Source organism: Pagrus major, chromosome 2, assembly GCF_040436345.1.
Source record: "Pagrus major chromosome 2, Pma_NU_1.0".
Classification (NCBI taxonomy): domain Eukaryota; kingdom Metazoa; phylum Chordata; class Actinopteri; order Spariformes; family Sparidae; genus Pagrus; species Pagrus major.
Window position 1 is genome coordinate 6,446,622 of NC_133216.1, and position 25,990 is coordinate 6,472,611.

Sequence of the window (25,990 nt, forward strand, 5' to 3'; positions counted from 1 at the left end):
CTGAGGCTTTTAATGGAAAATGGTTGAAGAGGCCTCCCATCCATAAAGATTTACTTGAACGCCTTCTTGGTATCTATGATATGCAGAGCATTGGATCAGAGCCAGCAAACTCTCCTGATTTTGTTTTTCTCGCTTTTCAAACTTTGCAAAAGCAGCGCAGTGACACTCAGAAGGCTGCTACAATTGGCTGCAAAATGAAGACTGGCAGGTTGTAGGAATAACAAGGTACTTCTAATGAGATGGCTACAGGCAGAGACAAGCTGTGTGTGTGTTCCAGCGATGCCACTGACCTGTCAAGAGTACTAAACTTCGTAGCTTCGCCATTTTTTCCTGAGCACATGTTGTGCCCTCCTTTTGCTTATCTCTTGGCAGGAAGTTGGGTCACGCCATGTGCCAATTAGGGAATAGAGGTACTGTAGTACTGTACTGTAGTGCAGACTTCTCAGCCAATCTGAGGAAGTCCGCGCTTATGGCTGTGGGTCATCTGCCAGCATTCTCGGCTTCTATCCTCTGATCTGAAGAGCACTTTCCAACTAGTGCACACTTCAAGGGAAGCTATGATGAGTGGAATCCTTTTTTTTTTTCAACTTACTGGTCAAAGTCATCAAATACTGTGAGCATCTAAAAAAAGGCAAACTATACTAAGGTGTTCAAAAAAGCCAGCATAGAAAAAAAGTATTGTATATACCTGGACAAAAAAGCGTTTTAACCATATGGTTATTTTTTTTTTTTTAAGTTATTTTAATTAATTAATTTCATTTTTATTGATAAAAACTTTCTTCACATTCTTACTAAACTGCATTAATTTTTGCACTATCCATGTTGCACCATGTTGGGCCGGTCCATGCAAAGAACTGATTATAGAAACTGTAATTTTCCATGTAAACAGTGAACAGATAATTAACCAGTTTCTAGTTTAGAGACATATCTCCACTCCCACGCTGCATCTCTCTGAAAACTAAAGCACTAAAAACAATATTACAACATCATGTATAACTGATTGAAGTAGATTCTTTGTTTATGCTTTTGTTCAGTTAATGCTTCAGCATGACATTTTCAGTGTATCAGCAAAGAAGCTTTTCATACATACTGCAGTGACGAATGGCTGATTTTAATTAATAATCAATTATTGTTATTATTATTATTATTATTATTTTTCAAAGAAAAATTCTGTATAGCTTCAGTGTTGAGTTCAGTGTAGCTCAATGATCAATGAGACATAGCATCTTACATAATTACTCCATTGTGTTTCAACCCTATCCCCATGCGTTTAATGATTGTAGAAATGATCAGCTCTCTATTGCAGCCAATCCAGATCCATATTTTATGGGCGCCGACCATTTAAAAACTAGGGCACTCCGCTCTGTCTGCCACTGCAGGTCAAAGTTAGACCCTGGTACTATACTTTCTTAAGCACATTAACACAATAATTACCAGGTTAGTGAATGAAAATAGAACATGAAAAAGAACATACAGCCACATATACAGTAGCTGCATGCTTGGCAGCTATATGCCACTTGCTAATTTTCTCTAATTAGTGACTATATGACAAACAATGTTTGCCAGTAACATGAAATACATATTGTTTTTACAATACATGCAATATTGTGGCTGGCACCTCAGTAGAATAAACAGCTGCTCTGACAGAAATATTAGCATGTTTTTCTTGGCCATTAACTCTTTGTACTTGAATATTTTTTGGTCTTCAGATATCGTCTTACGATTACAAATTAGCCAAATGAGCACCTTTTTCATTTAGAGTAGAACTACGAATATCACATTGGCATAATGGAAAGCCAAAATTAACCAAAGCAGTAATTTTTCTGAAAAACCAAAGACAAACAGGTAAATCTGTTTTGCAGAGTTGGATGATGATGTAGTGAAACATTTTCTGGGGCCCACCCTCTTTGTCCTTGGCTAGCTACCCAGGGCAAATGGAAGTGAACACAGGAGGATACTGATGACCTTTAAATGAAGAACATATAACAAATGTGCTAATGAGCGAGCAACCACAGAGAAAATAGTGCCATCGCTAACCCTCAACCTTTTTACACTTCAAAATGTCCCGATTTACAAAGCTGTGACAAAATAAAACAGTGCTGTAAGTCAAAACATCTGTCATGAGGCATAATTGGGTTCATTAGACATCTCACCCAGAGTTCCCAATTACAGTCCTCAATAATTAATTGCACTTGAAATTAAAAGTATTTTCTCATCAGCCTTTAATTAAACATGGCCCTCGTTCTTGATTGGAAATTCCGATCTTAGGGTGAGGTTTGGTCTCCAACATGTTTACTTGTGGTGCATCGGGAGATGGTATGAGTTTTGCAGGGAATAATTACACAGTCTGATTAAGCACTATCAGGATGATGGGGCTCTCTGGCTTATGGCCAAGTCACAAGCAGTAAACTGTAGACACATATTGTATCTCTACTTCTACAGCCAAACCACACTGCTGACTCAAACAACAAGCCAAACCAGAACTTGCTAACACCCACTGCCATTGATTTCAAATTGCTGGGCTACATGGATAATCACCATGAGCAGCAACCAGCTGATTCTTTTTTTAAATCCAGCGCTGTTCTGAATTTCAAATGAAACAATTCAAATGACTCTGGTGACAAAAAATGAATAATCAGATTTTAGTTCGTTTGGCCTCAAGGAGAAGCAGAAACGATAGCTTTCCTGATTGTTACAGCATAATGCATATCTATAACAAATGTCCTCAATGAAGAATCCATTTATCTCACTGATGAAGGCCATGTGGAAGGATCTGGCTGTTTCTTCATTGACTTCATGCATATGAACTACAATGTCCTCCCCATCCCTCTATTTGAAAAACTATTCCTTTTTCTGTGCCAGACTAAATTCAACAGTGTAACCATTTATATGTTAAACAGGTATTCACAGCCAATCAAATGCATTTTATATGGTAAAATAGATTAAATAGAAGTGTATATCAACTCCTTATTTGAATTCGTAACAACGGAGAACCTTCATTACTTGAATGAAAAGGGTACTGCCAGCTTTTTCAAAACATTTTTGGGACTGTCTGCCAATCAAGGCCACAATGATACTCAACAACATCTAAATCCACACCTTAAATATACCTGTTTGACATTACATTTTCAGAGGCTTTACCTGTCTTCTCCCCCCTCAGTGCAACCCTCTCACTCAATATCCTTTATGTTATCCTTCCTCTCTACTATAGCACTAATTCAGTCAACATGTGGTTTACTTACCCCACCCATACCCCACAAACCACTTGATGTGATCTTAAAGTTTGCATGAAACAGCTAGTGGGAAGCAAATGTCTGTTTCCAATAAAACAGGCAGCTAGGGAGGGACTTGTACTGAATGAACATCCATGGCAGCATGACAGTGTCATATAAATTCAGAAAGCATTTATTGGACTCAAAATTAGTATAAGCCCCGGAGTGCAGCATGAGTCATCAACATTTTTTCATAAATCATTTTCCAGGAAATTATCAAACTCTAAAATACTGTACCCTTAAGAATACCTACAAGATAACTTACTTGCCAGTGTTGGTTCTGATACTGGTGTATAGATGAAAAATAAAGCAAGACATATGTGATGCAGAAACTGAAACATTTATTGTATATTGACTTCATGGGAACTTTAAATGCCCCAAACCCTTTCACTTGAAGAAACCAACATCACATTTGCACCAGACCTTTGATCTACCCACAATCTTTTTCCATTCCTTATCTTCCGAACCGCACAGTTACTGTGGATGCTCCTGCTATTTTTAGTTGCTGTGAACCTATGAACTGCCCTGTAGCCTTATTTGTTTTAAAGATGTTTTATTCTTTTTAAAGCAAATGTGTTTATTTGCTATGCTATATTTTTGATTGATTTAACAAAAGTGATTTTACTTCAAGCCAGTAATGATGTTGGAAAGATGTTTAAAGAATTAAAGAAGAATCTCATAAAGACTTGAATTTTACATTACTGGCAGAGAAACAGATTGCTTGGAATAAACATGAGATGAGTAGCTAGCATGGACAGTGATAGCCTGCAAGGCTGAAAAAATCAGATGAAAATCAACATAAAATCCAAGTAAGAACACTATATGTGATCTCTGAGAAATATGGAGAGACAACATCACAGCAATTTGTTGCAGAATCCACTTTCATCATCTTTTCACTTAAACAAGACTATACACAATATTTCACATTACTAGTGAAAATCTTGTAGATAAATTTTAAGTGACTGTAATATCAGATATGAATATGATTCCCTGTGGGTTTGACAGAATACAAAAAGACCAGAACTGATTTAATAGCTTAACTCAGACATCACAGCTGGTAGTCCCTACCCAGCTGGGACCTGGGTATGCTGGTCAGGGGATCTTAAATCAAATAAGATGAATATTCTAAATGTGCAGTCTTCTCCTGTGTGATGGCTGATGCCTTTTTAATTCATTCCCTATCTGACCTATTCATAAGAGCAAGAAACTGGAGTGCCCATCTCTGCAGATTCAGTCAACCCAATCCATGAATGATAATGTTATTTCGGACGAATTGCGTGGGTGAGGAGTCAATCTATGAGTCCCTATATAACTACGCTCATATAAGGCTCAGAGTGCAGATTGGACTCTATTAAAACGGATGACAGCGGGAACACAATAGAGCATGGATTCATCCTGTGTCTGCAGTTAAGTGGGGGGTGGAGCTGGGGGCGGATAGGTAGAAGCACCCAACCTGGTGTGTGGAAGCATGAGAGGTGACTCACCAATGAAGTAGGCCAACAGGAAGAGGAGTGTTACTGAGATGAGGATGGCACTGAGAGCAGCACATTTCCAGTTGCAGTGCTTATATGGTTTCTTCAGGCTGAAGGCAGGTCGAGAGAATGTGTTTCGAGGCAGAGGGCGTGGGGGAGGCGAGTACACCGTGCTGGAGGTCAAAGGGTATCCTGGTGATGTTGTGCAATACATTGGTGATGTTCCACCTGGTTTGAACAGGAAGTGTCTGGAAAAAACACATTTTCTTGTTGGTCTGAGCAGAATCATTTATTTTTCAGGGACGTCTATCATCATTATATTTTAGGTTATTGTCTATCCAAGTGCAGTCCTTTCCACTGGTAAGTAATTCTGTTTCCAAGCATATTCAATACTGTTACCATAGTCACGCTTCTGCTGGATTAGTCAGAACACTAAAGCATACTGGGTTGTGCTCAGTCGAAGCTGTGAATCAATAATAAATCTAATTTACAGGACTAGTGACCGCAGCTGGCTCATGTTTACGTATTCATGCCAGCATAGTGAAGAGTAATTCCCAGTAACTATGTGTCAAGGCTGTCCAGACGAGACATACAGTATAAACTGCTGTAGCATAGAGTTGGGCCGATTTATTTGCCCTTGAAGAACATGGCTGGCTATCTCAGAAAACGTGTAGAGCTGCATGTCCAAGAGCCGTATGAGCAGCCCATCAGAGAGTCAGTGGCAGTGGAACTGTTGTCAAGGCCATTTTACTGACAAGTTTACAAGAAGCTTGCGAGCGACAGTGACATGAACGTGATTGAATGTCACATTACAATGTATGATGTGGAAAGTCACTGAGACCATATTTTATTTATAAATATCAGAACAAATCTCTGACTTGTCCTATTCTACTAATAGGAGATACCATGGGCAACTGTGTTTCATAAAGCGGTCATGCTTAACATTAATCAAAAGCAATACAACCCAACAATGTGACTTAATGCAAATTGTTAGTTGTATTAAACAGGGAAGGGACAGATACAGCAAAGACTCGAGCACTGCAAGAGACACACACTGATGATTGACAGCATTTCAAAACAGAGGATGCTTGATGGAAAAATAGCACAGGCATCACTATTGTTTTCATGGCAAAGCAGATTCTGACAGTAGTGTGAGCCAGATAGCAAACATGCAACATACCCGTCGCTGTACGAGGCATCATGGCGTGCTGATGCCAGAATGTCCATCTCAATGAGGTTGTCCTGTAAAGTCTCTAGGAATGTCTGCTTTGCTATGTTTCTACACACAGGTGGAAAGATGGATATGAAGCTAGTGTGAGATGTACGTGCAAGAAACACAGAAATGCCAATACAGTATGTGATCACCAAGCAACATCAACAACAAATGGAGATCAAGACAGACGACGTGGGACAAAGAAACCAAGGCCCTTATGGAACTACTTCTACAAAGGTGTGAGACAAATAACATCTATCTCTCTTGTTCCCCTTGCTTGGGCACTGCATACCTTGTTTTGTACGAGCCCTGCCCTTCTCTGCAAGCGTCTTGCTCCTCTCTGATATACATTAGAGTATTCTGGCTCCTTTAAGGTTGTGGTTGGAAGAGAACAATGCATCACTTACAAGTAAAAACCTTAAGGTTTCTAACACTTATTTGAGACAAAACACTTTTTATAACCATCTTTATTTCACTATGAATTACAAATGAACTCGTCATTAAAGTTTCATAGTTTTCAAGCTGGACAGTTGCCTCAAGTACAGTTGTTTTTCATTTAACGGTTGCAACACTCCAAAAAAAATACATGTTAGTTAATTCTCAAAGTCTACAAGCACATGTCTCATTTCTCCAATAATACACTCCCCCCAATGAGAGCTTGGTTCCATAAGAAAATACTGCAGCAATGCAATGGAGAAATGAATTGTCCACATGCAATGGGCAGGCTGAACACATTCAGTGGTACAAGAGAAAAGCCTTGTTTTGATCCCTCATCTGTTCACAGTCTCTCAAGTGTGTGTTCTGGGAAAGAATGCAACTGTTAATGAAGGGAGAGAGATGTTTGGCAGAAACTCTAAAGAAAATGGTGGGTCGGCTGGACAGGGCCAACCAACTCTTGGCATCTCTCCAGTCATAAAGCAGGATGCGACTTAGTAGTGCAGAATTTATCAGGGTCATTACATTTAAACAAAAGTGCAGAGAGACGGCCATTGTAAAACTATTAACTAAGCAAAGGTGTCACTTAATATTTTTGTGTCTGTGTGGATATTACTAATGGTTTCAATTTCATTATTGGAACTTTAGTAGTCGATTTTTTTTCAAGGCACTAGGTCATAAAGATTACATATGTGGTTTTGAGCAGCACTCTTGTCCGTTGCAGATCCATTCTCCGCCACACCATCTGTTTTCTCCTCCACAGGGAATACCTGTGCAGGATTAACTTTGGAGCTGGATGACGTGTAATCATTCATTATAGCACTAACTGTCCGTCTACCTGCCAAATTTGATGCTCATTTTCCTGTTGACTGAACCGTCTCACAAAGACTGAAGGAAGAGACAGTAATTCTGTTCATGGCCGGTTGTGTAGCCATGCCAAATTAACTATTAGCGATTCTCCTGTCACTGACAGTTTCACTTATGGAAACCTGTTTACTATATACAATACTGTCAACAGTGTGTCTTTAAATGTCTAGTGTGTAGAATGCAAAAACATCCGATTAAAGAAAAATCATTTTCTATCTTTAATCATTTCCTCAAAAATAAAGGTTACACAATGGCTTTTTATTTTAATGTGTTCAGTAGGCTACCCAGTCACACTGAGAAGGTAGGTTTCATTTAAGGAGTTTCTCAACTACTAGTAGAGTATAATGTGTTCATTAAAAGGGTTGAAATAATTTGCCTTGCTATTCTTGATTTCATAGTGCCTTGCAATAAAACCAGCCAAAGGAATACCAACAGATATTCCCTTTGTTACTATAACACTTGACAGATCTACTTCACACAAGGGCCTCCTATTGAGAAATGTGCTGGAGAACTGAACACTGATTAATATGAAATAAATAAAACTCAGGGCTGAAGTCGAGGAGCAATGAAGCCTGCTCACGGGAGCCCGAATGTAATTTTGCAAGAACTGTTTCATATCCAACCCGATTATAATTACTCTGCTGTTTAAACTCAATAACTTCCACTGTTAGGATTGCTAACATTAGACGAGGACCCAAAAGCAGGACTTTTCTCTTGTTTGCCACAAAATCATGTTCATCACAAATGTAGGCCTCTGCCCCAAGCAGGATAGCTTCCATTTTATTGCTTTGCTCCTTGTTAGCACTGTGGTAATTTAATATGGAGCAGACAGCATGAAAACCTGTGTTCAATAGCATCAGCTCAAGCTCACTCTCACAGATGCCAACATCTCTATACATTGTACATTTTGACACAGTACCTTGTTTCCAAGGGGATGTTGCTGTTTAGCAGCCAGTTGTCCTGTGCACTGCCAGAGTCTTGGCCACTGGCTGGACCCTCAGGGGGAACAGAGCTGTCTGTGGGCGCGGGACTCGGGTTGCTCCGCGGTGTGTAGTTGCCTCTGTTCAAGGAGTTAATGGAGGCTGCATGGTGCTGATGATTGGGCGAGTGGGAGTGGGAGAGCGGTAGAGGAGGCGTCCGCAGCCGAGAGTGGTTTTGAAAGGCTCCGTCTGAAAAACAAAAAAGGAAGGAAAAAAAACATGTTACAGACAATATAAAAGAAAAAAAATTCTACCAATTTATTGTTGTTTTGAGGCACTTGAATCTTGGTTACCTTTGTAGGGACACTCAAAGATACCCAGATTCACAGTTTGTTCACCAACATAGAGTTTTGAAACTACAGCAGATCCACTGAGGATGCATGTTACAAAAGATTTGTGAAAGTGCGTTGGCACGTGCATGCTAGCAGTGTAAAAAGAGCCTCATGGTGTCACTTTAACTCCCTGAGCCTCAAAATTTTGATGATTTACGGATGAATAGCCATCGCTGCACCAGCAGCCCATAAATCAACACCTAAGCTTAATAAGATTAATTTCACTGAAGAGCTACAAAAGCCCTTACGTGAATCGCTCTTTAAAAAGTCCCACTTCTACTCATTATTTCTCCCAACTGGTCTCCATCAGAGTGTGCTCTCTGCCTCCCGCAGAGACCGGAGACTGTTTACTTAGACCAGACACTGGCTCCAGTGTAAACAGACAAGCTGGCCTGTTCTTGAAACTCACCAATTCTTAAGGCTTTTTTTGACATGTATTTAACCAGGGAAAGATGTTTGAGTATGTGTAGCCTTTACAGAAACCATAGCCTGTTTAGCTAACAATATGCCATTATCAGGTCTACAGTGGTCAACTTGATTAGAAGTGATTGCACTGGTCACAAACTGTTCCAGAGCTTTTAGCGGCCAAAACTTGTGTCTTTAGGTCTTTAACCAGCTCTGTGGTCACTTTACATCATTTAAAACTATTAGATATGAGGTGAAGAACAACAGATTTTATCCAGTGGTCATACTGTATATGCTCTGCACCTCACAAGATAGAAGACCAGTGTCCTTGTGCACCCTGCATCCATTTATTTCCACATCTGCTGAGCCATTCATCAATCAATGAACTCCTGGCTTTGCACAGAGTGAAAGAGTGGCTTTCCTTTATAGCATCAAGCCTCCTTTATTTCACAGATATCCACAACACTAAATTGCCAATTTGCAGCACAGAGAGTGAAATATAGACAAACAGAAGGCTTATTTCGTATAATCAGCTCCTTCATTAAAGTGACAGATACACGCACGAGTCATTTCACATTTTTTGAGGGGGTCACGAACAAGAGGCTACCATATCAACATGTGTCACTCAAGGCAGACTGATAAACAAACTGTTGAGGTGCAAAACTGGTTGTGCTGTGAACAAAGTAGCATTAAGCTTCGGTGCTTGAGGCATTTCAGGAAAGTGGAAGGAGAGCCTATTGTGTTCACAGGTGATGTGCTAACGAATGGCTCAGCAGGGGAAAACAAGACAAAAATGTAGTGTGCTGCATTTAATCCTCAAGCAGCTGCGAAAGTTGCTTTCTGCAAGGCTTTCAACACACATTTGCTTTAAAGGAAGCTTGGCAATTCTATACACGTAGTTCTGTATTTCTAAATTTCTTTTTACTTTTTGTACATTTAATTAGCCATCAGCAAAAAAGCAGAGAACACTGAGTTTCACCTTCAGACTTGATTTTAAAGCTGGCTCACTGCCACAGTTCACATATTTTAGGATGAACCACTGACAGACATACTTTTACATCTTTTTTCATTTTGGAGAGAGTGCTGTATCATGCATTATATCACGTGTCTGTTGCACTGACAGATGGCTCCATACTGCGCACTCTTTTGCACAATGCTGCCCTCGTAATTAGCCGCGCCACTGAGAGAGAGGCACACCACAGTCCTGATGAACAGGACTGGTGTGAGGTAGAACCACACAGTTGTTGATGACCTCCCTCCTGCTCAGTAATGTACCTGATCCCCAAAGCCATTAATAAGGTTATGCTAATTCGATACAGGGACAGCACACACAGACATACGCAGTGCAATAGATCACAAGGACAAATGCATCACTGCGCTGGAATGCATTTACTGCTTGGTAAACAAATACTTTACTTCCTATGACAATCAAGCAAATGTGGGGCAACAAGAACTGTAAATCACTTTTCGAATACTTGGTAACTCATCTGAGGATCCTACTCGCAATACATTTTAAGAGTCATGCTACAGCTTCAAAATTATCACAGAAATGAATCAATATATCATTATATACCGCAAGCATCACTAAAGTACAACACTGAGTCCAGAGAGTTGGGATGCTGCGTACAAATGAAAACAGAATGCAATCATTTGCAAACAAACAGTGTTTACCAACAATTTTACAAAGTGTTCCTGAGCACATGTAGTGATATCCTTTATACAGTACGATCATGTGATTTAAAATGTGCTGAACCTCGGCCCATCCTTGCTATGACTAAGCCTTTCGAGGATGTCCCTTTCATACCCAATAATGATACTATCACCTGTTACCAATGAACCTGTTTACCTGTGGAATGTTCCAAACAGGTGGTTGCGGAGCATTTTGTTGCCCCTGTCCCAACTTGTTTGTATCATGTTGCTGGCATCAAATTCAGAATAAGTATATATTTCCAAAAATCAATTAAGTTGATGATGTACAACATTAAATATATTATATTTGCTGTATCTTCAGTTGAGTATGTTGTCAACAAGAATAAGCAAATTATCACATTCTGTTTTATTTATGTTTATACAGTGTCCCAACTTTTTTGGAATCGGAAGATTTTGATATGTATGATATTCATACAGATATTCATATTAATTCACTTTTTAAATTTCCTTTGAGCATTTATCAAAGAATTTGCATCAATTTTAAATTAAACTTGGTTAATAAACTGGATATATTAATAGTTCAAAAAAGTTGTTGCACTTACTGAAAAAGTATGAAAATGATTATTGGTGGGGGACTGTGTCTAAGACCCATCTGTGGTTATTTTGAAATGTTAATTGCTATGCAGGTTCATTCAGTTGTAAAAAATAATAATAATAACAATAGTCATAAATATTAGATTACAGTCTAATCCACATTTTAAATCAAATTTCCCAGTATATCAGGATTAAGTCAAGTTTTCATACTTGTTTGAAGTCAAAAAGGCTTATTTTTATGACCTATATTATTATTTAAAATTAAAAACCATGACACATTGTATAATTTGTCAGTAACCATGCAATATAATCATGTTTTTAAAAGAACCTTGTAGATGTAGTGCCCTCCACATGCTCTACAGTCTGCACAGAAGTTTTGCTAAACTCGCCTACTTCACTTGCCTACGTATTTGCATATAAGCCATCACCACTTTAATGCATTGTAGAGCATGTTCAACCGAAAGAGAACTAGATAAGCACTCCATCATGATTAAAATTCACTACTTGACTATATGCATGTTTGCCCTCATCCAACCAGTAAATCTTCAACAGCCAGGTAAGTACTCACTGTTATTTTTGTGGGAATTAACAGATAGCCGAGAATCAAGACAGTTTGTGAGACAAAGCAAAGGGCAACACGACCCCCACAGATGTGGTGAATCAGCAACAATTATTCACTACTATCCAAAAGACAGAAAAAAATAAATGGTTTTCTATTGACCTGCTTTGCACAACGAAACTGGCAAGAAAAGGAGATTCATTTGTTATCAGAGAGACAGAGAAGGGAGACTTTGCTACAATAGCCAAAGTTTCACATGGCATTCAAAACAGAAGCCTAAAGATATCCATTCAGTCTGGGAATGTGCCTTTTTCATTTTTCTTCCTAACAGATGTATGCACTGGTTAAGGCCTCCTGATGCTATTCTAGACAAGTAATTAAGGCAAGTCCACTTCATTAGCTAGGACCTCACCCCCCACCCTGAGAGATAACAGGAATGTCTGTCTAATGGTAAGTTGCTATAATTGCTAGGAGGCAACTGGCCAGATTGTGAGGTGTCAAATGGCAACACTAGAAAATTAAAACTAATAAAAACTTTCCAGAGTTTTAATGAAACAAAAAAGGATATTATTTAACACCTTAAAATGTTTAAACTGATAAAAACTAAGTGATGTCTTCAGGAACAAATGATTACTTTGTGGTTGAGAAATCTATAATCCAGGATTTTAAGAAGTGTCAACAGTGTGGGATTTTTGAGGCTGTTGACTATTTACTTACTGCTGAACCTAGGCTACTTCAATGAAAAATAATCAGGCACATGTATCTCACGATTGTGAATCACTGAGCATGTTTTACTGATCCTGAACCAGATGTAGAATAAATTACATACAGGTCTGAATACATTTCTTTTTATTAGAATGACAAATTTAAACATACTGTCTCTGAGTGATTTCTATTTCTATTAAGTTGATTATGTTGGTGAATGTTTTATCAATTATATATTATCATATGTAGACTGCAGTGTGGATTATTGGGAAGTGCATTGAGTTGTATGTAAAGGTGATACAAATCAACAAATCTCATGAAATAAATCATTCAAAATGTCATAAATATGATAATGTGTTCATCTTAGGCGCTTAGCTCACATACTTCGCTTATTTGTACAGGTGTGTAGTACTCTACTTGGCCAATAGCCCTGTTGTTGTAACTACATTTCATCTATTTCAAATAAAATGCAGCAGCCATTAAAGTTAAAGCAGATCAGGCTTTTATAGAGTAACTTTTCTAGATTCAGTGTATTTTCTAGTCAGAACCAGCTGTCTGAGTTATACTAAAGAAAACTATTTATTCTGCACAAGACTTGCACAGAAAACTTTCATTAATGAGTCAGTGAAAGAAAAATCCTGTTTCTTGGACTACATTTTTGCAAAGCAGCACACTGACATCCACATGTCAGTACTGATGCCACTCTACAACTGAGAGGTACTCCTGCAAATCTCATCCTTCACATCAGCTGGTTCATGTCCTGCCTGACTATCATCAGCAACAGTAGTCATGGAAACAACTCTATACAGTACATTATAGCAGTAAATCTATATGTTACTAAATACATAATGTAATTCAGACAATACAAAGGTATTCTAAGTATGCAGCACTTGCGTTGTTAGAAGCAATCAATGCAAGCTATTTTAAATCATCTGTATGCAGTGGTAAACTTTTTTTTAATATACCTATTTATAACCTGCAGTAACAGTACATTTACACTCTTGAATGCTTTTTCACCAATAAATGTCAAATTAAACTGTCAATAAAATCATAGAAATGTACTAAGTTTGATATTTAGTAATATTCAAAACCTTTCAAAATACCTTCAGGGGCTGATATCTGCACTTGAAAAACATTTCGGATGCATCATTTTTGTCACATTTGGAGGAACGATGGTTTCCCACTTTTTATCACTCCATGCCGTGTCCAGGGAGAGCGGCTATTTCTGAATAAGGGCAGTGGATAAAATCCCCAGCACTAATGGTCACACCTGATGAAATAAAGTGATATGACATGCCCCGGACACCCAATCAACGCACTGAGGCTTGAGCCATTCGATACAGAATTAATCAAAAGCTATCCAGCGCCCAGATAAATCATTAAATCTTGCTTACTGCTACAGCCCCTATGGCTAATCACAGGAGCAAAATTTCCAGTTGAGTAGCATTTGTCTATAAAAATACAAATAGAATTTATCATGAAGGCAGTGAAGCTGCACTCTCTCACGGCTCCCTGAAGCTGGTTCTCTCTGCTGGCCCTGCTGTTTCCTACACCATTAGAAAAGTCTGAAGGGAAGAGCCATGCGGGAATACTAGCTGTCTTTCCTGAACTCATTTGAGAGGTAACAGGTACCACAAACAACACATGGTGGGTATAACGCTCAGCTCTTCACCGGCTCTCTCTATGGGAATAAGGGGAAAAAGACCTTCTGGATTCGGAACATAAGATCACCTTCATTACTAACTGGAGGAGAAAAATCCTGCTGTTGTATCAGTATATATCCTGCCACCAGCTTTCACTGTAGAAACTAAATGAGATTTATAACAAGAAAAATAAGTTTCATACAATATATGTATATATATATATATATATATATATATATACTTTTTTTTTTTTACAATAAGACATTATTTTCTTTATTTGTTATAGAACAAATCAAAATCTTTGTTTAGAATTAACTTCATAAGAAGAAAAGCCATGTGTCAAGTACTAGCTTACATACGATTTAATTTTCTTTTTTCGAAGTGTATAAATCTCATTCATGGACCGAGAATTAACCGAAAACTAGCAGTTTATCCAACCGGCAGTGAGATGTCACTGCTTGGTAGAGTTCGATTATCAAACATGCTAGTAAAGCAACACAGTACGTAAAATAAGCCCAGCAGAAACGTCAGGCAGGTCGGATCACAACAGAAATAAACAAGTTTGCCAAATTCTAATATCTCCACAACACAAATCAACCGCCAGTTGTCTAACCAAAGTGACTGTTGTTGTTAGTGCAATGTCACAGTGATTCAGTCTACATGGAACCCCATTAGCTTCCATGAAGTGTTTGCTAGCTCTCCTGGGGTCCATAAAAAACAACAACAACAATTTAAGATCACACAGTATCTTAATGTTGAGCAAAATGACAATACGAGCCCTTACAAAAGTAAATTCAAACATAAATAACACATATAACATAATGGGGGGGGGGATCTATTTATAAGACAAAACAATTAAAAGAAAACATTTGCTTTTAACTGAGGTTTACCACAATGTGCAACCTAATCCATTGGGACTAGTCCTGGCATATGTTTCTCTCTCCCTTTTTGAGATCAAATGGATTTTCTGTCATTCTTTGAGCCGCCTTAGAAAGAACAAGACGAGTGGTTATGTATGCTCTGTTCTATATGTCACTCTGCTGCATATCCATCAAGAGGTTGAAGATTTTGTTAGAGGGCACAGATGGTCTGCAATCATCATGGAATGAAAGTAATGCATCTCAATTTATGTCAATGAAAAGAAGATATGTAGGTATGCAAAATGCATTATCCATGGTCTCCGTGCGCTGACAAACAGCAAGTTGAATGGAACTGGACAAATTGTCTGTTGGCTCCACTTCATTGATAACTCAACATCAACATCAAGAGAAGCCAATTCCTTTTGATATGTCAACTCAAAACTGGAATCTCACATGTTCAGAAAAACAGGGGCATGGAATGCAAGTGCCATGTGCTACTCATTAAATTATTATTTAGCCTCAGATAGTTTTCATTCCTCATGGTGTCTATGGATGAATTACTTTCCGGGATGACCTCTTTTAACCACATTTCCCCCCGTCCTTGTAGACACAGGGGGATGATTAAGCAGCTCAAATGAAGACTTATTTGAATTCACACACAACCACATCCCCAAGCCTTCTACGCGGCTCAGCATTCCTGCTTGGTCAGCTGTGAGGTGGTGGTGCGTTGCCCCTTTCACCAGGGAGTCTGCCTGCACTGAAGCCAACACTGGCCGACCCCATGCTGTTTTGCATTAAGAGATGCTAATACTGGGAGGTTGCAGTGTCTCAGATCTTGCAGCTCAGCGTGGCAGCGGGCTCCCACTGGCAGTCTCCCCAGGAAGAAGCCCCTCAGAGAAAGCCGAGGGCCACGGTGAAACACATGCTTCACAAAAGGACTGCAGGCTTCAGCGAGCAGCCTCGTCAGCCTTAGAGAGACTCTGGCTCAGTGTTCGTCCAAATGAAAACAGGATCCCGAAAAAAAATAAAATAAACACTGCAGCCTTGGAGGCTACTAATGTGAATAACGATATGATGCTGAGAGCGCTTACTTGTTCAAAATCCAGCAGAACATTTTAAGTCCTGTATGTGGGCTCAAATATGACCTTGAGCAAATGTAATCTGAAGTGATAAAAAGCCACCTGTTTTCCAGTGCAACAGATACACTGCGAGCCAATTATTTTAGGCATACATAGTTTTTCTGTGGTTGTTTACTGACAGAAAAGAAGTAAATATTTCCTGCACCATGTCAACTCTAAATTTGAATATTTCTTCAATAACTGACCTGTATGTCAAAGAGATCTGATTTGATATTCTAGTCATTTTTACCATGGTGGCTTTTAAATTACCTTTTTGCTCATGTAATTCCCTCTGAAAACCTGAGATGCATACTTAATTCCAGATTACATTTGGCAACACTTTTCCTTTTCAGAATTCCAACCTAATAAAACAGAAAACATCAGGATTCCTTTCACATACATTTGATTAGACAATTTAGGAAATTTGTGACCTCTGCTTTGATCATAAGGGCTGTGCAGTTGTGTATCCAAAACCCTGTTCTGTATGCCACTCTCTATATAACCTGTTTGGCTCACTCTTGTTTTGTCACCTTGAGAAGATGAGGTGTATGTAGCTGAAGGGAACAGTGTCACTAGACATTGAACAAGTTTTAATGAAGCAATTTCATTCCCCGAAATGGTGAAACCAGCCTGGAATGATAGAGTTATTCAGTTACATATAGCATTTACCACGAAAGCTTAAGGGGCTGGAAATATTTTATATAGAGAGCCATCAGATCTTTCCACAAGATGTAACTTAATCAGGATTAGCATTGCAAATGGTCTTTTTTTCTGAAGCAACTGTATTATAAACAACTTTTCATTAAAATCAAGCAGCAGCTACAAAGAACAGCCATTGTGTTGCTCGCTGTAGTGAAATAGTTGGATACATTTTAACCAAAAGTGCAAGATTCTAATGAACAAAATCTGTAAGCTTGTAAAGTAATTGGATGTGACGGTATGGAGCAAGCTTACATGACTCACTAGGTGGTTTAAGTGAACAAACAGTGGAGGCTCTTTTCTGCACACTTTCTGATTGTAATTGGCTCCTTACTGTCAAAGATTTTCTGTAATTAAACAATGTTGAACGTCAACGAAGAATTTCAAAGAAAGGCTTATTTTGCATGATGAACCACTTATTAATATGTTACCACAACAAGGTGATAGGTCCTCAAAATGGACAAGAGCATAAAGAGTACCGATCTTATATTATCGAATTATAAAAGTGGGAAAAGGCTTTGCACCGACACAGAAACATGCTGTTCTTTGCAACTTAAAATGAATCAGACAACGTCTGTGGATGACTAAGGTGGAAACCAGAGCTGCAGATAATCCTCCTCCGTCCTCTCCTACCCCTCACTGACAGCCCGAGGCCAACCTAAATGCTGTACCTATGCAAATCAGTGTCATTGTTATGAGACAAATCTGTCGCGGTAAAGGCCATTTCCCCCCACCCATGTCCCCTTAAGCACTCATGTCACTGCTGGGTGACCAGCGTGTTGCTACTGTGGAATTAGGGGGGAGATTTGCAGCAGGATTAATAACTCATTCTCTCGGCTTTCTGAACAGGCAGCTGGAGCACTTTGGAGTTTGATGTAATTCAACCCTTTGGGTAGTTAACTTGGAAGCTCGATCAATTATTTAGACCATTTTATTTTGTTTTGTGTTTGCCATGCCAGTGGGATAAGCAAGTAGCAGCTGTAGTTGAAAGGCATCAACGTTCACATACCAAAAAATACACTATTCAGCATGCAAATTGATGACTTATGGGAAATATGCAGCACAAACTGCTGAGTTTGAATGACATTTTATATTTTCATGTTTGGGGATCATAAACAAGAATTTAAAACGTGCCATACTTTAAAGCTGAATTTTTTGTGACCACAATAACACATCTGGTTTCCTAAAGTTACCTTCCATACACATCCATACAATTTTCATATTCCATACAGCCATGAACAGTATATTGAATTAAGGACCGTCGAGGCCTTCCAAGCCAGTAATGAATCCACAAGAGTGTATGAATCTATAGCGGTCATACATCAACAAATAAAAATACAGATACAAATATTAAATCAACTCAACAAAACAATTTCGCCCCACAGACAATCTAAACCATGTTGTCTGCCACACATAATTCATTAGTGCCCATAGTGACATGCCAAATAAAATCTTCACAATGATTAAATGAGTGAGTTAACAACTGATGCAGTGTGTAACACGCATTGACTGCTAGTTAGTAAATCTACTGTACATGTTTTACACTCACTGAAATTTTTTATCAACTGTCAACACCATGTTTGCAGTTTGAGCGCAAATGTCATTCTGTCAGTCTGAATGAGTGTTCAGTCAACAGCAGGAGACACTGAGTGTTTCAAGAGGAACGAGAAGCTGACATTTATTAATGAGAAACCACACTGGGAATTTTTAAACATAAGCTAAGTCAAGAAGCACCGTTTGATTTGTTATCAAAATACAAAACTAGAGTAGGTCTTTCGTGGGGCTAACACTGTTTTCTAATATAACTTAAAAGCAGTCAGTCCTTGCATTGATATAGGATGATACAGCAGGGATTAAATGACACCTGGCAGGAAGTAATTCTTTATTTCTTGCTTATATCCTATCTGAGGTGCGGAGGATGCATGCAGGCTGTTCTTTCTGAAAATTCTATAGAGGGATTGTAGATGGTTACTCCCACCAGCACACACTGAAACTGAGAAAAAAATATCTGTGACAAATATCTTGTGCTGAACCAAAATCGTCCATCTCTTTGAGTGAGACTCTGAACTTTGCAGACCTTGCTTCAGAGAGTTCTGTGCATTTCCTGAGGCTACATATCGACTCAAAGTTTCAACTCTCTCTCATGATGCTGAGAAAAAAAGGGACATATTCTTGCCCATAGCCATCTGCATGACCTATAACACAACATATCCATGAGCAGGGGAAGGCTAACCTCCAGAAAGCAGCAGTAGTTTGAAAACCAACTCACCATCAGCAGTTGCAGTGGCAGGAGCATACAGGTTCCCTGAGCCAGTTTTAACTAAGAATGAATTGGGGCCAAACTCATCCTCAGAGTCAGAGTCCTGGGCTGGCTGAGCCGCACAGTTACCTAGCAACCCTCCCTGGCTCTGATTGGCTGCAATGGAAGGGGGAGGGTATGGGAGCTGCTCAACGGGGGAGGAGGAGGCGGATGAACAATGCGGAGGACCTGTGGACCACAAACAGAGACAACACATGGGGGGGTAATGAAACACACCCAAACACAGGCAACATCACATAGGAGCAGATCCCACACACACACATGGACACATGCATAAGCAAGACTTAACTCTGACACTTCAAAAACAAACAGGGACACATCTGCCTTTGTCTCCACCTCACTCCAGCTGGGAAGAACAATACAAACAACTGAAATGACTTTGAGATGCAATCAAAAAGGCAAATACCTAGCACGGCTTTAGAGAAATAAAAACAACAAACGTCCTTTTTGGGATGTTAAATGCAAAAAAGGAAAACATTTCTAGGTTTCAAAGCTCAAATCTTTGAATAAAATGAAAACAGAGCTGATCAGTTAGGGGATCATCCTCACCTAGTCTCACAACTTGTCCTCACATAGGAACATCCATTTAACACATAGTCAGTATCTATGTTCATGGTATATTTATGTTAGTTTCAGAAGAGAAACTTTCACAGCGTGGAATGGGCTACAAATAGCAAGGTGCTGATTTAACATTCTGGATCTGTATCAGCACATATACAGTACTGACCTCATTAAACTGATCAGGTACCAGATTCAACCAACCCACATCAAATACAAAATACAAAAATCATTTTTGTTATACAAATGAAAAATTAATAACTTTACAGACGTCCTAAGACAACATAAGCACCATTTTCACAAACCTTAAACAACTGTTGGTGTATATCACAATATGTTTAGCCTATATCATGACTCATGATATATAACTAACAATAATTAGTAATGTGGATATAACAACTAAGTGGGTAAAGGCAAGTATTAGAACAAGTAGAACAGTCTGCTAAGTCCAGAAAATGATCACTTATCAATAACCACTTCAGTGCAATGCAGCCTTTAAAACCAGGAAAAGACAACAGTTATCAAGATATCATGATGTAACGATATCCATAACCTGTGACAATGTATAGTGTTGTATCAGGACATCGATATAATATCAATATCTTGCCCAACTATACTGTATTTAAACATCAAAGCAGAGCCCAGAGCAGGAGCATTTTCAGAAACATCGACTGAAATACAACTAAAGGATCCTTCAAATTCTAAACACTCAGTTTGGAAATTCTTTAAAAAAAACACAATTTAACATAACTGCACTTCTCCAAACTACAAAAGTTGCACAAGCAGATTCAAATGTGTGTACTGTGCAGCAGGCACATGAATAATATGCTCCCAGATAGAGCAAGGATGTTAATACCCCTCCTGTGGAAATACATATATAACCCCTGCCAGCCAAGAAATGAATCCAACCTGAACCAATCCTTCCTATTTCTTCTTTGCTCTATGTCCATCTCAGCTTTCCTCCTTGTCAGTTATATAAAATACCACAGGGATTAGACTGGCCACTCACCTTAACGGCAGAATATGAACAATTTACAGTTGTGATTATTTATAGCCCCTTGTACGATATGCAACCCTAATTCTTACATATAAATATCATACAATTTCTTCTCTCAAGGCTTCTTGGCTCCAATCGCCACGCTGTCATGAAATGTTTAATCTCCACAGAGCTCCTATTAATGTGTGATTAACTTTTGATGCAGCTCTGCGCCACGCTGAAAATGGACTACTTAAGTAACGTGACTGCAGCGAACAAAGCCATCAGTTTGGTGCTCTCCCCGTCTTCCCATCAGTCTGTCGGTCTTCATGTTGAAATTCCTGCTGACTCTACTGTCATCCATCAGGAGAGATAAATTTCCTCTCGCTCTGTAATGATCCCTGAAGAGTATTAATATACGACTCACTGACTCGCATCTAATTAGGAAACAATTAGTGATACTAACATATCAGCCACAGCCCTACACACGCAAATGTCCACTGCCCCTGAGAGTCACAGTTTGTGCTTTGCATATACTTCATACCACACATTTCATTTTTCTCTCAACCCTCCAATGCCAGTGCAGGTAATGGGTGCAGAGGTGCAGTGGCCATGCTGTGGGTTAATGACCAAGACACTGTTGTGCTTAATATACAGCAATGTACAAGCGAGAGAGAGGAGAAGAGCTTTTAAAAAGACCATCATTACAAATCATTCGCAGAATCCTTTGGATACATCTAAGACAGTACATGTAGCGCGTGTCAAAATAACAACTGCTGAAAAGAGCACTAGTCACTGGGAGAGTATCTGCTGGTATTAAAGACCAGAGGCAAGACTGAAATTCTTGATATGAGATACAAAAATGAGCTGCACCACGGGTCAGACCGAATATTACAGCATTTTCCTCAAAGAGAGAATTAATCAATGAGACAAGAAAAGATTAAAGTCCTCTAAAAATGGTCAAAGTCATAACCTAAATGAGGTCAAGGTAGCCATGCTCAGCAGCCATTAGTCTTGTGCACAGAAGTTTTACTGTCTCACTGTGTTTAATTAATGCTGGCTTGTGCAGTTCATGCCCGAGCCACATGCACCTAGAGTCAGACAGGCCTTCTGCAGGCGAGAAGCCATAGCTTGAGATGACCAGAGAAGTTTCTCTGGCTGCCAAAGTCGATAGCCTTTGCCTTCACTCACTATGTCACAGCAGCAAAAGGGGACCTGTACTTAGGAGCCCCTGGACCATGTGCTACTGCTTTAGTTCCTGACAGCTTCAGGAAGTGCCAGTTACTGTCTGGTTTGGCCTGACTGCACCCACAGACCACCAGTGATTGCATTAAAGGTCTTAATCGACTTATAAGGAACACAATTAAAAGAGTAGTCAAATATATTGGTTACTGTGATTCGCAGGTAAGCCTAACTGCTAATGATATTGTAGTATTTAGTGGAACAGCTTCAAGGATAAAATGCTGAAGACATGGTTTGAAATATATTTTGAAATACAACTGATGTTCTGAATCAAAGTAACTATGAAAGCTTTAACCATTGAGTTAGTTTACAAGTTCATATTTAATTAGATTAATTTTAATAAGGTTAGTTTCAGAAGTATTTGAAAAGTATAATAGTTCCACAGTGCAAGTTAACAAATAAAAGAAGTTCAGGCAACAATCATCAGAGCCCTAGTTCAAAGAATGACATTTATTTTCCAGGAAAAAACAAAACAGTATGTGGTACTGGGATGAGAGACAGAAGCTGAAACATGTGAGTGGGCGGCCATGCATCAATATTTTTTACAAACCCACAACTTACCATAACTAGGCCAGTAGGTGTTCTGTGCTGTGTTAAAAAACTTTGAGATTTCACATGAATGTTAAAGGGCATGGACTGGCTGTTACAGAGAATGAAAGTGAGATCATTTGGTTGCAGAGCAATTCCTTCTACATGAGCAGTGTGAAAAGTGCACATTAAATATAATGTATAATAATGTAATAATGAAGGAGTATCTATTTTATTATTGCACATTTTCAATAAATTAATGTGAATGTTTTGTTGTAGCTTACACACATACAAAAATCTTTAGAAAATCAATCATATCACCAAGCTGAAGCTGTGTCAAAACACCATCAGTTTCTGGGAGAAAGGTTAAATCGTTGAAATGGCTGTATTTGAAAATATTTATTATTGGCAACCTATCAGCTAATAGAAGCATGAATGCCTTCAAAATCAATATCAGAGCACACTCTCACTGCAAGTTTGTATCTACAGTATGCCAGCAAGTGCAAAGCTGCTTAAAGCTATTGTACCACATATCTATAACAACAGAAAACTGACACTTTAATAGTAAAAATAAAGCTTTAGAAGAAAATTAGGGCTGTAATTTACAGTTATTTCTATTTAAGATTAATCTGGGCTGTTTCTTTTCAATTCACCAATTCATTGTTTGGTCAAATGTCACAATAGTGAAAAAAATGCCCATCACAATTTCAATTTCAAGTGAAATAATGAGAGGTGTCCAAATTGCTTAATTCGTCTGAAGTAAGGAAAAATAGGGACATTACATTTAAAAGGTTGGGACTCATTAATGACATTGATAATTAACAAATGCTTTAAAATGAAAAAGTCCAAAAGTACTTGTAGATAGACCTTGGGCAACCTCTGTATGTTATGAAGACTGAATTATAAACTTTAAAAGGACTGTATAACCAAGAGTCCCTATATGTGTAGACTTCTAAACGACAGAAGTAGATAGTTGTTAATTTTACATTTTGAAATGTTTAGTCTACTCTAAATTCTTTGGTCTATTTATTGCTGATATAATTAATTATAAGAGCAAAATAATTCAGTGTTTATAGTGACAATTGCCTTCATAAACCTGTGATAGTGCTAAATGGTCAATAACCACACAAACAAACATTTGTATTAAACTATTTAAATAATGTTGCAACTTTATTTGCACCTTTAACCCTCAACCATGTTCACTGTTTTTTATATTTTATATTGTTTGTATAAATATAGATATATATTTTTATTGGTATATTTTTATCTGGTATAAATTATAAAAGCTAAGCTAGAAAGCTTAGCTTTTATAATTTATTGTACTTACATCTATGCGCTGCCTGGCAGTTGTTGCAACAACTATACAGTGCTTGTATGTAAATGTGACAAAACCTCTTGAATCTTGTTACAGTGATGTCAATCTGTGTACGCATGGTTGTGTGCTTCTGGTTGTAAGTATGTGTTGACTAATGAATGGAGGCAGGAGGAGACATTAGCACCATTGTTTAAAGTGTACGCAGCCACTGCAGTCATTAAAGTAAGGACTGTAATGCGGAATCACGGACTGGAAACTATAATCACAATGATCAAGTTTGTGCATTAGGAAGAAGCAGAATCAGTCATTTCCACTGTACGACTATATACATGAAAATTTATGTTAGAAAAAATGCCGTTATTTGAGAAGGATTCTCTGGCTAAGGGAAAGAGAATTAAATCAGTTAAATAGAGAATATAATTTAGAGGGAGAATGTAATAGAGTGAAAAGAAAATCAAATAAGAAGAGTCAACATCTTTCATCCGGAGAGTCCTGATCTTTAGTTCTTTCTCTTGTTGTCCCTCGAAATTTAGTTAATCTTTCTGATTTTGCCTCTGACTGCAATACATTCTGAAGTTAAGCTGAGACATTCAGCTTTATTCAGGGAGATAAAAGTTGTCATGTTTCTAATACACAACATGGTAAATAAGGTCTACAGCTACCATAGCTAAATGTATTGCACAGCCACAACAGTGTGCACGGTGAAGCAGATGTGTGCTTCGACGGTGACAACAGGAATAATCTGTTTGCTCAAGGACTACAGCTGCGGGCAGCATCTATAAAAAATGCAGTGTATTTGCTGATGAACAGTGAAGAAAAAAACAAACATCTCCGCGCCTGTCCTGTACCATCGACTGATGCCATGTGGCATACAAAGCATACAGGATGCAGAGGAATGACTCAGAGTCTCAGCGGGGACTGAGTGTCATCGTCACACTGCTTCTCTTGTTGTAAAATGCAGATTGTGTTGAATCTCCATTTTACCATTAAGCAGGATGGTCTGCATGTAGTCAAGATTAATGTAGTCAAGATACCAGTTTTTTTATTCAATGCTAATGCTAAATTCACATGGTAATATTCTACACTGATGCCAGGGCAAACAAAAACAAAACCTGTAATTAACTTGGACAGTTGCGTAGTATCATTCATACATGGGTGTGTGAAAGGTTAGCAGTTTGTCTTTGGCAGATCAGTAAAATGTTGTGTAATTTGCTCCTTGCATCAATTTTGTCATCCAGTGTAGGTGGAGTGGGATGTTTAAAGCTTTGTCATATTTTTCAACTGTTTGACTGTATAATTTCTACTAGGGGTGGGTAATCCCACAAAAAATAATAATATTACTGTCTGTTTAATTACAATCATGATCCACAATATAAATTGCGAAATTTGTCAATTTTGAAATGCCCTATAGACTACAGTCAGCCTTGAAATAGCCAAAATACTTCACCATTTGCACCATTAAAACAAAATAATCATTTCAGAAAGTTCCTCATAACTCCTCACGGGCCTTGCTGCTAGCTATAACTAACATCGTTTACAATACGTCATTGTATTTCCTAGGACACAGTGGGTTTTGTTCCTCATCTGTGCCTGGCATTTTTCAGTGCAAATCCCCAAAGTGTTGCTTTTTGACAGTGATACTCAGTGTCATTGACAAATCAGTAGCACACTGCAAATTTTGTGTCAAGATTCAACACATTTTGCGCAGTCTACAGCCTGCCTGCTCAGACCAAGTCGACAGCACACTGCGCTAAGCTGCCACACACGAGTTTTGTGCTGTTTGCCTCACTAATTGGTGGAGGTGAACCTTTGATACTCTCTCCAAAATCAGACCCCTTTCATGTATGTTTTGCCTGTCTGCTTCACTTTCATTATACATTCCTCAATCAAGACAACTAATTGCACAGATTTAAAAAAAAAAAAAAAAAAAATTGATTATGGGAGCGATGCCAGGAAGGCACGCTAAAGATTAATGTCTGAATCTTACCAGCATCTGTCAACCACAACAGCTTTCATGTATGAAGGCCTTCCCTTTCAGCTGATTAACTTTCTTTGGAGCCATCTGAAGGCAGCAGGTATGTGATTATAGGCACAAGATCCACTGGTAACCTTGATTAAATCTTGCCACAGCAGGCTGTTGCAAAATCTACACACAAACACATTAAACTGGAAAGATATATTCAAGTATTCTTGACAGTTTGACACAGTTTATGGAATAAAAAATTCCATGTTGGAGACTTTGACCAT

The 25,990-nt window shown here is 38.6% G+C and overlaps 1 protein-coding gene across 6 annotated transcripts in view; it reads right to left on the bottom strand.

Moving 5' to 3' along the window:
• tenm4 (teneurin transmembrane protein 4) overlaps nucleotides 1–25,990 on the bottom strand; it is a 122,617-nt gene that overhangs the window by 78,377 nt on the left and 18,250 nt on the right. For 4 of the 6 annotated variants that reach the window (XM_073487177.1, XM_073487167.1, XM_073487158.1 and 1 more), the window contains 3 exons: nucleotides 18,727–18,738; nucleotides 8,179–8,422; nucleotides 4,757–4,992 (listed from right to left, as the gene is read on the bottom strand). In XM_073487177.1, coding sequence (XP_073343278.1) covers nucleotides 4,757–4,992; nucleotides 8,179–8,422; nucleotides 18,727–18,738 — 492 coding nt within the window. Of the gene's footprint in view, nucleotides 1–4,756; nucleotides 4,993–5,924; nucleotides 6,024–8,178; nucleotides 8,429–18,726; nucleotides 18,739–19,073; nucleotides 19,293–25,990 lie in introns of all 6 variants that reach the window. The other 2 variants (XM_073487134.1, XM_073487142.1) reach the window with 2 other exon arrangements.